The 16,824-nt window shown below is 30.2% G+C and overlaps 1 protein-coding gene across 1 annotated transcript; it reads left to right on the top strand.

Annotated features, from left to right (window-relative positions):
* The first annotated feature begins 8,360 nt into the window (after positions 1-8,360).
* Positions 8,361-15,784, top strand: LOC107454161 (uncharacterized). Its single transcript, XM_016071234.4, has 3 exons — positions 8,361-8,511; positions 11,108-11,170; positions 13,941-15,784. Exons 1-3 carry the CDS (start codon positions 8,500-8,502, stop codon positions 14,436-14,438), a joined length of 573 nt encoding a protein of 190 aa, XP_015926720.1. The 5' UTR covers positions 8,361-8,499; the 3' UTR covers positions 14,439-15,784.
* Positions 15,785-16,824: the final 1,040 nt, after the last annotated feature.

The raw sequence follows: 16,824 nt of genomic DNA, 5'->3' as shown, positions 1-16,824 counted from the left end.
CCTATTTTATTCAAATTTTACGTTTTTAATTTGATATTGCTTATTTTAAATTTCAAATGAGAAAAATATTTGTGTACTTTTTAAATTCAAGCATTTTCATTATTAAATTATACTGTAAAGAATTATAAATAATTTTTGAAAATTATATTTTGCACGAAATTATCTTTCTCTTTTTTTTAGACTGTGGCAACTGCTCTGCTCCCCCCCCCCTCCCCATGTTTAGAGGATTCAGAATTTGAATCCATTTAAAAAAAAAAAGAAATGCTAATTCAGAGAGAGTGTTTTTTTTTTGTCTGATTTACTAACTTAAAATATGTACAAATTAATTAGCTTATTTAAGGGTAGATACTTGAACTACGTAATCCCATGAATTCAGTGAGAAAGAGAAAGGAAATTTTATAAAATAAGTTTTAAAGTGCAATAACCTTTGGTGACTATGTTGTGCTGATAAGATATCCCCACTGATAGAATTCCGAATGCCTTCGGGCTAACCATGAGAGGTTTGTTTTATGTAACGTAAATGCAAGATAATATTAATCCAAAAGTGTTTTTCAGAAGCGAGTGAGCTGGTAGTCTCTGATCAGGCTTACAAATTTAACGTTCAAAAAATGAATATTTATGACGTCAAATGTGGTGGTGTGAACATTTGATATTTCGTCAAATGTACGTGCTATGTTCAGCGAGATAGTAGTGTCAAAAAATATTTAACAACTTATGAGTAAATTAATATAGTGGGAGAGAGTACCCATGGTGTTTTACACAATATGACTTTCACTACCATTTTCATACCTAAGAAAACTAAGGCAGGGCTGATCTCATGATAAATTTAGATTCTTTTTTTATTTGACATATTTAATATGTCATCGTATTTTCCGGTTGGTTTTCAAGGAATTTTCAAATTTCAAACGTTTTAGATCCGTTTTAGCAACCCCAGAAAGTGAAACACCATGTTGACATCCAAAATAACATCGTTCTTCTTATATTTTCAAAGCGTACGTTTCTTTTAACTCACGTGACTTAATCTCAATTTTCAGGTCATTTCTACAAAAATATGCTCAAACCTTAATATTTTAACAAAAAAAATTTTTTTGAAGCGAAGACAAATTGACAAAAATATTTAACACTCGCCTACGAATTTTTTTTTCATTTTTTAAGCTTTTTTTTATTTATTCAGAAAGTGTTGTTGTTGTTAATTTACGTCGCACAAGAGCTGCACACTGGGCTATTGGCGACGGTCTGGGAAACACCGCGGAGGATGATCCGAAGACATGCCATCACAATTTTGATCTTCTGCGGAGGGAATGGCACCCCCGCTTCGGTAGCCCGACGACCTGAGCGCGAAGTCGAGCGCTTTACGGTAGAACAGTTTAACGAGGACCAATACCGCACACCCTCGATCCCTACGCAGACTGATCCTATGCAGACTGCTGGGAACCGTGTCTTAACGATCAGTCCACTACGGGACTATTCAGAAAGTGACTATATTCAAGTATAAATTAAATGAATAACCGATTAAAAGAGACTGGTGTGTTAATGTGATTCTATTATTAGTTTCGTAACCATCAATTTAATGGTTTTAAAGAAAATTTTTTTTTTGGAATATAAATTAAAATTATCACTCTTAAGAAGAGAAACTAAAAACTATATGCTGCAGCTTATCACTATAAGAGTGAAGGAGAAATTAAAATCACTTCAAATTGGTTTAATTTACTAGGAAGCTTAAAACCAGATCCTTGAAAAAGATGAATGAATTCCAGTTCTACTAAACAAATTATTTTTTAATAATTTTAATCCTACTTTTGCTGTTTCTGAGCTCAATAATGGTTGGTCATAGTTAGAAAACGGCTTTGTATCGAATATTAGTTTTCGTCTTCTTATCTAAATGCTTTTTTTTTCTTTTTTTTTCACTAAGTTTAGTAGGTTAAAAAGTTTAAATAGTTTACAAAGTTTTTAATTGTTTGCAAAGATTATTAGGAGATGATATCATGGAACGCCTGTATATTTATAAAGTTTGTACATACAATTCTACAGCTGTTCGATGGGTCGTTTCATTGAAATAGTGTTTTTTAATTTTTAATAATCCATTTAAGTATTTTTTCAACATTTTGTGTAAAAGTTTTAAGAATTTGAAATTTACACAGATATTTTTAACACATTATAGGGAATCGTTTGAAACATTTAAAAAAAAATTTTTTTTTGGAATCCGAAAACTTAAGAACGGACTGAGAGTATGGGGTCTATCAAATGATAGCTTGAATACGGGGCCTTTAAAAAATAAACTGGTTTTTATTTCTCGAAATTTCCTAAAAAAAACTATTTATTCATTTCGTTATTTTTGCTATCAATAGCAAATTAGTTGATAACTTGATTTGCCAATTTAATTTTAAAAAATTTCAATGGTTTTTAATCTGAGTATTTAAGGTATCCGACTACCTTCGGGACAAAATTTTTGAAAAATAAATATTTTCCACAACATTATTGCAATTTATTTTGTATATTAATTTAAATAAACATATTTAATAGATAAAATTTAAATATACAGGAAATTTTTTGTTTAAAGAGTATTTTTTAGATAATTTTAATGAAAATAACTCATTAACGGAAAACACTCTACACAAAAAACTATTGTACATAAAGCTATCAAACTTTTTGAGCTGTTTCATATGACCCTCTGAAGTGTTATGAACCTCAACTTAAATGATATCATGAAATTAAAAAAATTTATGGAGTGTTAAGCATATTTTTCCATTTTTTTTCACATTTTCTTTACATTATTAACTGCAAAATATCTCATAAAACAAAAAATAATGCAGTTATCTGAATTCTGGAGGTCTGTTATATAACCACCAATACAAGAAACAATCTCTGAAAGTTTGAAGACAAATTTATAATAATTAGTTGAGTTATCTTGTTTTCCGTAGACAAAAAACAGCAAAATTTTCATTTTGAGAAAAACACAATTAAAGTTTATAATTACATTTTTTCTAAAAACTATGAATGTTTGTCGGTAGGAAGTTATTATATTTTATAGGGGGCACATTCCTTCACATATTTTCTTAGTTTTATTTAACGTATTTAGCGATATTTAACGTAGCGATATTTTAACGAATTATTTAGCGATATTTTAAAGTATTTAGTGAATAACATCAAAAGTCTACTACTTATAAAGCATTTAACTCAGGAACAATTTTTTATTAAACAACCATCTTACTGTATTTTCACACTTTATTATATATGTCTAAATATAGTTTTTATTAATAATTAGAAGTAAAAAATATTTTTTATAATATTTATAATAGCACAAATCTAGAATTTTCTTCTAAATGCAATTTGTTATCATAGCAAACCGGACAACATACTGAAGTTAATATAATCATCAGGATCTAAATATCAATTATTCGATTGCCACACAAATTGTTTTTATCCAAAAGGATCAGTTCTTTATTGACATCCATAGAAATCGATAATTTTGAAGAGCTTGAAGTAATAGATTCATCAGCTTTACACAATTTTGAAGAAATGGTATAATCAACTTTACTCAAATCATCGCTTTTGTTGGCATGCTGATTACCGTAATATTTACGTTTCTTAGATCGAGAAGTACGTCCTTTACCCATCTCAATAAATTTATCAAAATAAATAACAAATTTTTTTGAAAGAAATCAATAAATTTCTTCAAAACAAATCAAAATCAAGATATAGAAAGTACGCTTCAAATGTAAACAAACTATCAGAAAATATGCTATTTTTTCATGTTACCCACAAACAGTAACCACGAAACGTAAAATCTAATTAAAATATAATTCAGATTATTACCTGAGAGTTTAAGAGCTTTTAAAAATTAAATATCTTAGAAAAATAAACACACAAATAGAAATGGAACCGAAACTTCTACTACTACCGGTTTCATTTTTGTAATTTCCGGTAAGTTAGACAGCTGTCATCTGTTACTAAAATAGCTATAACTAAGGTTCTGCTTGACGTGCATTCAAAAACAAAACAGTTTTGAAAACTAGAAAAATTGGGCATTATTATAAAGCAATAAAATAAAAAAGTGATTTTTTTGTGAAAATCCTCGTTTTTAAGGTAGTCGGATACCTTAATGATTTTTTTCTGAATTTTTTTTAAAAATTACCTAATTGATGCCCCATTTTAGAAAATTGAGTTTGTAACAAATAATAAAATTACTTATGTTAATCTAAAACCTGTTATCTATTAAGTACATTGCGGGGAGCAAGTGTGTAATTTTGTTCGATAAATCGCAAGTACAGTGTTTAAAGCCCTCTACTCTCGCCATCTTGAATTTTAAATTTAATATTTACTTTGTATTTTCTCGATATATTTTTGTGCTGAGTAAACTTTTAATGATATACGAGTAGTATTATTACACAGAATATTATTAGAAGTATTAGTCGAAATATTAGTATTAGTAGACGAAAGAGAGTATTATTATTTGAAGAGCGCTTGATAACTTTTAGAACTTCTATGAATTTTTCCTCCTTACTTTAAAGCAATGAAATTATGCAATTTGTGGTTTTGAGTTAGTTATTTAAAACCACACATTTCTCAGTTTTTAGATTTTTTAAAATCTAATTTTATTTTGATTTAAATTGATGAACACCGATATGGGTGACGCTAAAAAAATCACTTTAAAACTAATAGCATTAAAACAAAGATCCTTTTAAAAATTTAAAACTGTTCACTATTTAATTCCTTATCACAGACTGTTGATTACGGAATTATATTCGCATCATTTTGTCAGAAAAATCATAGAAAATATAAATACCGCGCTTTATATTTCAAATTCTAACTGGGTGGCGGCCTTTTTTTGTGCGCGGTATCGAAGGATGCTGCCTAATTCACCTCCCTCTGACGTGAAAGTCAAATTCCCAGCAGTGGCTGGTCTGGTTGATACGAATTCTCTTGGCTCACAGCGACCACAGTGATTACGAAAAATATCCTTAATTTTAGTCGGTTCATGGATTAGAATCTCCTTGCAGTCGGGCTAACCACGGGAGGTTTCCGTGGTATCTTTCTTCATGAAGCGCAAATGCGTTAGTTCCATCAAAAAAGTCCTCCACGAAGGCTTAATACTTGATCCAGGAGTTCCCTTGTCTTCTGGGTTTTCAAAATTACAATATCACGTAGTGGAACATTCTAAGTCGTTAACTCAGAATTGGGTTCGCTGCTCAACACCGGTCATAAAAAAGAGTTCTACAAAAATATTTTATTGATGATGAAACATATCAATGAAAATATGTTCTCGAACTTCAATACACATTTAATTTCCATGAATATGGGATGCCAGAAGTCCAGCATAGTTGCTGAGATCAGGAGGAAGGGGATAGAATGAGAATATGACAATTTCGTGGGTAAATAATGACATTCCCCTCATTGCTTTCTGGTCTTTGAACCCTCCTTAAAAACCGCATGAAATTTGTTCGAATTTTTTTTTCATCTTATTCATAAGTAGCGGAAAAAGATCTTTTACTTTACTAACTCGTCCTAACCTTCTAAGTTAATAAAGCGGATCAAGATGATGTTGAAAGGATGCTATTTTGAGAGAATAGCCGACACGCTTGTGGGGATAATGAAAGCCTAAGATACAACCCGTTGATAAATTACACTTTCGTTGTTTGCCGTGCTTTCACTCTTTTTTCCTTAATAAAGAGTTGTAAAATTAAGATTTGTCTCGCTTGAAACTGGTGTTAATTTACTCTTTTAATAGATCGCCTTTTATTGCTATTTCGAATACGAAAACTGAAAGCTTAATGTTTAACACACGGGTTGATGTGAAAGCAATTTACGGAGTAGAAACTAGAACGTTTTAAAATAGTAAAACATTTAGTAACCCTTTATAAGGCCGTGGTAAGTGCACTTACCACCAATTTCGTATTTTTAAATGTCGATGGGATGCCATATAATATATATATATATATATATATATATATATATTAAAATTAATTTTTATAACATTAAAATTTTAATAGATATATTGAAAATTAATTTTATTTTAGTATTTTTTCATCTTCATAGTTTAGGCAAATGAAATGTAATTTTGAATTTGTGTATGATGTACTTCTAAATTAGGCTTCACGTTGTTTACAATTTGCCTTTGTGGAAAAAATTATATATTTTGATTCTATGATTAAAAACTATGCATGTTAACTGAAGCTTATCGACTCTTTTAGAGAGCCCCCAAGCGATTTTGTGCCCAGGGCCCCGAGATTACTATGCCGGGTCCTGTTTGTAGTTCTAAACACAAAATGAATAGATTCACTTTTTTATAGGCAGAGAAGTTCACTTTTATGGCCAATTGTCGCGAGTGGTAGAATTTTGAAAATCCCTTCTACATTCACATGAAAAAAAGCTCTTCTATTTATAAATCAATCTCTATCCAAGAAATATTTTAACATATCATTACTAGATAAAAAATAGCCTTAGACCTTGAGGAATATGCCTCTAAAAATTTTTTTTAAATGAGCTTCTGAATCAAATGAATTTAGTTTGAGATCAACTGGGTATTAAAGTTCTAATTTTAAAAATATTTAATTTTTGAAAAAATATTAATTCTAAAATATTTCAGGGTGTCGCAAAGCTCACACAAGTAATTTCAAGGAAAACACAAATATTTTTTATAATTATTTTTTATTTATTTAATATAGGTTTATGTACCTAATAGCATATTGGGTAAATGGCCAGTGTGGTTTAGCACTTATATTTTGACTTATATATAAATCCAGTGCACTATTTTGTCAAAAATTTCAAATGATCTGTTATGCAAAAATGTGACTGAATTTCATTGACCAGAGTCTTGAATTTTCCTCTACAAAGCGGTGGTGTTTATGGGCAATAGACTTTGAAAACTTAAAAAAAAAAAAAAAGAAGAAAAGGTCTTATGAGATTAATCTAAATTTTAATTACCAAATGCAGACATCTACTAGTAATTTGCAGAAAATAAATTGTACTGAGAAAAGAAACTTTTGTACAAACTTGCACAGGGGGTTAAATTTTTAAAAATGAAAAGTGTTTAAAAAATGAGAAAAAACAAGCGAAACCTGTAAGCCTAAGATTCGGTTCATGTGTTCTAGTCATAACATAATGTAATTCTATGCCATTACCAAATTGCGCATGGAATGTTGGCTAGTACCTAATTTTCAAATTATATACATGTTTACCTTGAAGAACCTAAAAAAATTTATCCCCTCCGCAGAGGATCAAAATTGTGATAACATGTCTTCGAATCATCTTCAGGGATGTTTCTTAGACCATCGCCAATAGTCCATTGTGCAGCTCTAATGCGACGTAAATAAACTACAATAACCTAATTTTTTTTTAATTTAACTTAAATTTTGAAAAAAGGAAAATTTAAGTTTGATATAAAAAATTCTTTTAATAACTTAGGAAAAAATATGAGTATACTAAATAGTGGATTCATTCACCTATAGTGGATATCAATAGTGAATATCTTAGCCATGACTTTAATTTTCTGGAACCATGATAAATGTTTGTTTTGTTTTATTTATTTTTTACTCATTGAAATTTGTTCATTATTTACTTTGTTTTATTTTTCTTTATGAAATTTATATCTTGGATCTTCGATTTTCCTTAGATCATGGCATTTTTATGCATTTTGAGAAAGGAAACAGATTTTCAATTTAAGGCAACTTGTATGTTTTAAAGCAACTTTCATGAATACAAAATTACGGGACATTCCATATGCAAAATCATAGCCTTCCGTCAAATCTTTGATCATAATCATTGATCGACACAATTTTATTTCTCTCCAATATATGGAGTTATCATGAATAATTTGAATAATTGTGTTTTTATTATGAGGAAACTTAGAAATGGTTATACCAAAATAGTGTCATAAATCGCTTTGTAACTGATGCAGTGATAAATTACTATTTTCAACTCAATTTATATTACACTGAATTAAAGAAAAACCCAAAAAACTTCCTTGGCGAGAGTTAAAAAGATAGGTTACTATATAAAACTCATGGCGATTTTACGGTCCCGTTTGCTGAAATAAAAAATTACAATATAGAATGGATTTTAATGATAGTATAATAACGCAATAGTATCATTAATTTCGAGTAGTTTACTTTTATTTCCCCGCGGCTTTTATTAGAAAGGGAAAGGTATTTACACACTCTCTGACATTATAAGTCTAAATGTACTACCTGTTGAGAACTAATACTACTTTCTCTTAAATGCAACCATGTGTAAAACTACGCATAGCAATGAACTTCTCAGTCATATTTCATCTGTTTCCAAAATGTAGTCGTTTCCTTAAATTCACAGTGACAACAACCACTTCATATTTTAATCCTTTCCACTGCCAAGGGCGTCACTATCAGTCAACTAAACGTGTGTGGCCATTGGAGCAGGAAGAATGTCTATTTAAAGACTAAATACATCTAACGAATCGTTTTCATTTTCAGTTTTGAATTTTCATCTCTCGTTTGAAATCGTCTGCCTTTGCTCTGTGGAATAATGGAACTTCAAGTAAGTTTACCAATTTACACGTACCTAAAACGCCATTAAATACATTTGAGGTTTAACCTGTCATCTCGGTGTTTTTATTTATTTATTTGTTTACGAATTTTTTTTCAAACGACGAAATTTTTTTTTTATAAATGATTTAATTTGTGGCAATATCTGAGGTTTACTTATACTTGTCATTCTATTCCGTTTTTTTTTTTATTAAAACTACAGAAATTTATTTCATAAATATGTGTACCTTCATTCTTTTTACAATAAATAATTCTGTTGAAAAAATTACTAGCAAATTTGGAAATATACTGTTTTATTTTATTTATTATATTTTGATTGCTTTGATATTAAGTAATAGCTAAAGAAGAAATAGTTTTAAAGATATTTTTCATTGATTATTGTACTAATTATATTTTGTAGCTTAAAAAGTACAAAGTGCAGTAAAAGTCTGTTATAACGATAGTTTATGGTAAAATTGCTATTATAGCGATTCCGTCATTTAAAGCAAATATATACATATATTTAACGTTAAAATAGCAATAAAAAGACTTAAGTGTAATAGTGGGCAATAGCTATAGATGTTATTGATAATATTGTTTTAAATAGAAGAGGAATAAAAGGCACGGTAGTAAAAAAAAGTCACATTTAATTGGGATTTCTAAAAATAATCTTTTCATGTTCCTTTCTTAAAAGAATTTTTCTATTAAGAAAAGAAAGGTACATTGGCCGATTCATTCATGTTCACTTTAAAAACACAGAGGTTCAAGATTGTTAGAAGAAAATAATGTGACATGATGTTCGATTTGCACTTTTCTGTATTGATACCATCAATAAAAATAACGTGTTAATAAGCAAGTTCATACCAGAATATCTAAAAGGATAAGGTATACTTCGTGTTACATAGACTAAAGTGAAAAACAACGTGAATAAAGCACAAATCTAGCACAGTAATGGGCATGCCAGAGTTTCGGTTCTAGAAACAAGAACCTACCCTAGTGTCTATGTTTTGGTGTTTAAGCTCTGACAAAGGTTCTTGTTCTCAATCTAAATTTGTTTTGACACTGAGGTATGTTTTGGTGACACTGAGGAAGGTTCTTGTCTAGAGAACTGAAACTATAGTTTGTCCTTTACTGTACTTGATTTCTGTTTTACTCACGTTGTTTTTCTTTTTAACAAACAAATATTTTTTTTCTAGCTCGTTGGTTTTAATGAATAAAGGACTGAAAGTATATGAAATTTTAAGAAGTATAAAGTTTAGCTTATCGCAGTTTTATGCAAATAATTAAAAAAGAAAACAAATAGCGCAATTTTAAATAAAATGAATGCCTGGAAAATTAAGCATGTATTTCATATGAGATCAATTAAATGGATTATGTATTAAACATGGTGAATATTAAATGGAATTATTTGGTAAATCAACACAATTTTTAATTCAGTTTATGCAAATTTATTACAACATGAATCCTAATTCTATGAATTCCAAAGGTTTTTAAATCAAATGACTATAGATATACTTTAAATACACAAGAAATTGTATTATATAATTTTTTATTTCTAACACTCATTTAGTAGTTAAAAAGTAGTATTTTTAAAAAAAAATGTTGTGCTATGATAACAAAAATCTTCTTTAATAGTTTTATTAGAACAAATATTTATAAGAAAAAATTGAGTCGAACACAGGAGCACGAATTCCTATAATATGATAGACTCTTTGGAAAAGATATGAAATCAAACTAGTCTTTAAGACGCGAAAAACTAAAATTATTTTGATGCAAAAAACAACTTAAAAACTTTTATAAAGTGTTTACAATTAATCACTTATCAAGGTTTTATTACATTCGATTTTATTTTTGATATTGTAGTTGCTGTAAGTTTTATGAACGTATAAATAAATAATCAGCTGTTTAAAATCATTTGCGATAACTTGGACACACAAATGGGGTTCTGACCTAAAAAGTTTTTTTAATATTTTTTAATTGATTTGAATATATTTTCTGCTTATATTTTAAAGCGTATTTGTTAAATAGTGTGTAGATTGTATGGGGTTTTTTATGCTACAAATTAACAATTTATCATTTGAAATTAACTGATTGCAGATGGATGTGGTTTTAATAATTTAGATATATCAACTTAATTTTAAAGCTCTCTTTTAATCAACTTAACTTTTTAAAAAAAATATTTTATCAATCGGGATACATTATCCTATTACTTATTTTGTGAAATGAATATTACATAACATCTTATCATCTTGCATTTATCTTCATCTATTTCATTTTTATTAATTAATTAAAATTCTATTATTTTTACCAAAGTAAAAAAAAAGTTTCTTTCAAAGTAAAAGTTATTTTTTTTTTTTCAAAATAAATTTGCTTTCGTCAGATTATTTTTATAAAATCCTTTTACAAAAATAACTTTAAGCTACGAAACTTTTATTATTACATGACTAAACGACATCTATATAACTGGTGAATTCAATAAAATTTCGCTGATTTACGTTAAAAAACACTAAATAATAGATAATATTACAATAAATGGCTTAAATTAAAGAAAATTTCAGAAATCTTCACTGTGTTATAAAATTAAGTATCATATTTTTTTTTCTTTTTAGTTGCTGTTCATTTTATTTTCAGCCGTGATTCCTGAGATTTCTTCGTTAACAGCTGAAGATTTAGTAAGTTGTTAGTTTTATTACCTTCATAGTTTGTTGAATTACGTACTCGTTTAACTATCTACTTATATTTTTTAAAAATGTTTTTTTGTTAGCATGTTGGTTTCCGAAATTCATTTACGAATTTTTATTTATAAAAAGAAAAATAAATAAATAAATAAAATAAAAAACCTAACCTTTTAACCCAAAATGAAATTATGAATTTTAGAGGATTTCAGCACCCTTGCTTTTGTCTTCTATCTTATTTGGATTATACCTTACCCAGAGAAATTTTAGTATACCTTAGAATATTTTACTCCGAGTAGCATTTTACCTTGAAAGGGGACTCTGGAACTTTTAATAGACTATTTTGCTTATTTTTACAACATTTATATTTGATTTTATATGTTTTATGTGAATCATTTTAATTTTTAACATTTGATATTTTACTTGACCTCACTGTTTTATGTATATTGATTTTTTAATTTAGAATCTTTTACTCTTTTAAAATCTTTTACTTGTGGCGTAACTACCACTATAAATATTAAATACCAATTCACTAGTGTATATTAACTTGATTCTATCAAGAGGTGCATTCTGATAGATGAGGGTTGACGTAGTCGATAAATAAATTCCAATAATGGTGACCTGAGGACATGATATGAACTTGCCATCATTGATGGCTGGTCCGCATTAAATAGTTGATTTGCTTAAAAAAATACTGCCCCCCCCCCCAAAAAAAAGGAGAAGTAAATAAAGTTTCCGGGTCAATAAACAATATTGAAAATAAATAAATAAATAATGAGCGAAATGCTATAAACAGAAAATGAAGAAAAGAAAAAATAAAATGAGCAAAAGGAAATAAAAAAAGAAGAAGAAGAAAAACAGCATGAATCAACTAGTGGAAACTGTTCATCGAATTCAATCACAGATAAAATTCTGGAAGGGGAGTAATGTGGCTTAACTATACCATTATAAATATTAAATACCAATTCACTATTCTATAAGACATGTTGACTTGATTCTATCAAGAGGTACCTTTTGATAGATGAAGGTTGACGCAGTCGATAAATAAATCCAATACACTCTTTAAGATACTTTAAGATCCGTTGAACATTTTTTATACTTTTTTTTTTTTTTACTTTTTAAAATTTTTATTCTTTTATACTCTGAGTTGACTCTTTGATTGTTCGCTGTTCCGAGGGTTTCCCTTCGTTGGAATTACTTCTGTAACCTTGAGGTCATTGATGACCTATTTTGTGATGGCCAAACATTTTTTGATGTCTTGAACTTTAACTTTGGTTTAAACTGTACACCCCTTTTCGGATTGGTTTGGTTGATCTTAAACTCACTAATCTCATTAAGAATGTAGATCTATGTCTTTTTTTTTTCCACATGGGCACATTTTGCATTCATAAGATTACTTTTTATTTTTACTTTTCTCTATTGGTTCTCCAACTTCGAAGGTACTGAGACTGTCCCTAGTTGGATTTTAAAGGTCAGTTATCTGAATACGGTAAAAGCAAGCTATCTTGCTTTTCTCAGAGATCACTGTGTTTTATGTCTGATTTTGTAATTTAAGTTATAGTCAGCATTAAGATACTTTAGTTGTATCTATGGAACCATATAGTGTATCTCAGTACGTAATACGATCATTTGGACTCTAGTTTTTCACAGTGCAATATTTTTATTTTGGGCACTATGAATATTAGTTTTACTTTTTTCTATCTTACCCCATAGCCGTGGTGGCTCAGGGGATAGAGAGCTCTCCTTCCAACGAGGTGACCCGGGTTTGATGTTAGTCATGCTTAGTCGATACGAATTCCGCACCCGGTTCGCACCGACAACAGTGCTGTCATAAAAATATCCTTAGTTGCAGATGGATCATGGGTTAGAGTCCCCTTGCCATCAGGCTGTCCATGGGAGATTTTCGTGGTTTTCCTCTTCATATAACGCAAATGCAGGTTAGTGCCATGAAAAAGTCCTCCACGAAGACAACTTTATCCCAATGCTTGATCTAGACGTTCCCTTGTCTTCTGGATTGGGTTCACAATTACAAAGGTACGGTGTTGAGCCGTGATGGCTCAGGGAATAAAGCGTTCGCCTTCCAATGAGGTGAACCGGGGTTCGATGCCGGCGATGGCTGGTCGATGCGAATTCGACATTCGGCTTGCAGCAACCACAGTGCTGACGTGAAACATCCTCAATGGTAGACGGATCATGGGTTAGAGTCCCCTTGCCATCAGGCTAACCGTGGGAGGTTCTCGTGGTCTCCCTCTCCATGTAACGCAAATGCGGGTTAGTTCCATTAGAAAGTCCTCCACAAAGGCAAATTTCTCCCAATACTTGATCCAGGAGTTTCCTTGTCTTCTGGATTGGATTCAAAATTACAAGGATACGGAGTTGAACATTTGTAATAAACCCAAAAATTAGGTCGGCTGTTCAACGACGGGTATATATATATATAAAAAAAAAAGCTACGGAGTTGAACATTGGTAGTCGTAAACTCGAAATTGGGTCGTCTGTTCAACGACGGTTATAATTTCTTACCTCATGAACAAAGATACTAAAAAAAAATTTAAAAAAAATTGCACGTGTTTCAGTTATTGTAAAAAAGTTTTCAATAAAGCTTAAGGTAGCTTAGAAACACCTTTGAAAGATTTCAATTATTTTCTGTACTTTTATAGTTATTTATATTTTCGATATGCCAGTACAATTATTATTAAAAAAAAAGCTCAAAGTAAAGTAAAAGGCATTTTGTTTTTAAAAAAATTATATCTTTAAATTTCTTTAGATCCCCAAACCTTATACATTTGGTTATGAAGTTCATGACAAAGACGGCGATCAATGGAGATCGGAAATTAGCGATGGATTGGGAAAAGTCCACGGTTCATATGGCTACATTGATAATTATGGCCAACACCGTGAGGTCAAGTACATAGCCGACGAACTAGGGTTTCGGGCAGCCATCAAAACCAACGAGCCAGGAATGGATATGCCCAATCCCGCTGATGTTCTGATGATTGCTGATCCCCCATCCGACTACGATGCTTCCATCTATGGAGTTGAGAACATCATACCCGATGGAAGAACACCTTCTGGTCGAGTACCTGTCAGATCATTCCCCTATGGACGTGTACCATCAGAAAGTAATAATGTAGAGAAATCTGAAAAGCCAAAGAAGTTCTACAAGTACCAAAAATTTGCTGAAGAGTCAACTCCGCCCATCTATGTGGTTAATGGTCATTTACAAAGTCCATGGTTTCCTATGGAAGTAGCCGCCGTTGCTTGAACAGAACCTGTATCATTTATTTACAATTAGATTGCATCTAATTTTTATCAATGTCGTGTAATGAGATATATAACTCAATCTTACAAATCTGCATCCATTTAGGTGTAAATATTACTTTATATTTGCATTCTGTATTTAAAACCCTTTGGAATATTTTAGAGAATAATACATGGAATTAAGATTGTATCGTTGCCACGAAAGAGCCGATTGCTAAGGTGGCGAATTCGTGATTTTGGAGACTCGTTGATCAAAGTATGAAAATAGAATTAAACAAAAATTAAGAACAAAATTTAATTTAAAAGCAGTAAGTCAAAATGGAAAAGCGCTAAAAAGCAGCTGCAACCAAAATTGTGTTACTTAAACAATATAAATAAAAATGGGAGAATTTAAATGCAAGCAAAACGAAATCTAAAAATGCGCATGTTAGCCAAAACGGCATCAGCATGTTGGCAAGGCGGTGTGTCCCCTGATGAAGTGCTGTTTTTGCTAACATGTTTATCTTTAGATTTCGTTTTGCTTGAATTTAAATTCTCACATTTTTATTTATATTGTATAATTTAATAATTGTCTTTAATCTTGTTTTGAAGTACATAATAGCTGTTGAGAACAGCACGTACAGCAAATTAACAAACATTTCATAAAATTGCATAATTATTTGCTAACAATATTTTCATAAATCAAATTTACTCAAAGAGCTCATGTTTTAAAAACGACTCGGTACAAGAAAGCTTTTTGATCACACATTGCAACTGAGAGTTAGCAAATACTGATTCAATTTAACTTTTTATTTAATCTTTATGCTGGTCCTCACCTAATTATATTCTGCAGCTGATTTCCAAAATGAGTCATCTTTTGGGAACGTTTTCTTGAAAGTGCGCATCGTTTCACATGCAAATTAGATAAAGAATTTTGTACCTACCCCTAGAAGATAAAACATTCTTATACGTGCCAAACTTTAAAAAAGTATTAATAATCTAGATAATTCATTTCAGTTGTTTAAAATAAAGTTTTAAAACAGATATTGATTTAAATTTTTAAAACAGATATTGTACTACTTAGTGATGTCTGACGAATTTAAGGGGGATGGCGAAAATGTAATTATTTTATTTTTCTTGTAAGAATTGGTTAATGAATCGCTGAAAAAGAAAGAATTAACGTTGTTTAAAAGTATTGATAACTTTAGATTTGTTTATTTTTGTGTTCTTGAAAAATTCATTGTAAGGAAATCAGCATAAAATCTTGTAAATACACATATGCATGTAAATATTTCTTTTCATTGTAAATATACATATCATATTCATTTATTGTGTTGTTTCATTTAGACAATAAAACGTTCTGAAATTTGAGTTTGGAAATTTGAATTCTTAAAGAATTATTACATTAAATTATCTATAAACTATCCAAAATTATTAATCTTACATTAAGTAAACAGAAAAATTTTCTGGGTTTAAAATAAATAACTTTTAAGTAATGCTGAAGATTTGAAAAATTATTGAGGAGGCATGTGCTCTCTTCTCGACGCTACGCCTATGTTTAGCTGAAAGAGGAAAAAGAGAAAGAAAAAAAAATGTCTGCTTTTCTATAACGCTCAAAGCTTCTGTTCTCTAACATTATGCTCATAACTTGATTGTTTCTGAAAAGAAAAGTTAATTAATATTATGGCGTTATAACAATTACACACATAGAGAGCTTTTTTTTTTCTTTTTGCAAAAGGGTGTTAGTTTTTCCGTTAAAAGTAAACATAAAATTTAAAAAAAAAAAACATCCACGCAATAGCCTGTTTTGGGCCAAAGGGGTCATGGAGGTTAAGATTCCACATAATTGTGGTAATGTGGTCATCACCGCTCCCTAGCCGCCTTTGCTTCACAGTCATATATGTCAAATATCAGCCATCACTGTCGTATATCTAATCAAAGCTTCTTTTAAAGTTCCTGTCGCATGTCTATTGTCAGCTACTAAAGCTCCTTTTAAAGTTCCTGTCGTATGTCTAATTTCAGCCCCTACAGCTACTAGTTTTATTTCTCTAAAGTCTATAGGCATTAACGATTTAGGCTTAAACAATATATAAAATTCAAAATAATATTTTGTGGCGTAACTACCACTACAAATATTAAATAACAAATGACTAGTATATAAGACATGTTAACTTGATTCCATCTTGAGGTAACTTTTGATAGATGAAGGTTGACATGGACGATAATTAAACCCCTTCATTGGTGACCCGGACGCGTATTGACAAAACATACCGTAGATTATAAACGTGGCGATTGCATGAGGAATTGGCGATGGATTACGCGTAAATGTGGTGGGAGAACGAAATTACATTAACCTAAACAGTGTAATTCGATATTCTTTTTCTCCCCCCCCCCCTCCTCGACTAGCCATG

The sequence above is a fragment of the Parasteatoda tepidariorum genome, chromosome 3 (genome assembly GCF_982258835.1).
Source record: "Parasteatoda tepidariorum strain Cologne lab strain chromosome 3, Ptep-v5.0, whole genome shotgun sequence".
Taxonomy (NCBI): Eukaryota; Metazoa; Arthropoda; class Arachnida; order Araneae; family Theridiidae; genus Parasteatoda; species Parasteatoda tepidariorum.
The sequence above is the reverse complement of the archived record's forward strand: the minus strand, read 5'-3'. Positions and strand labels throughout refer to the sequence as shown.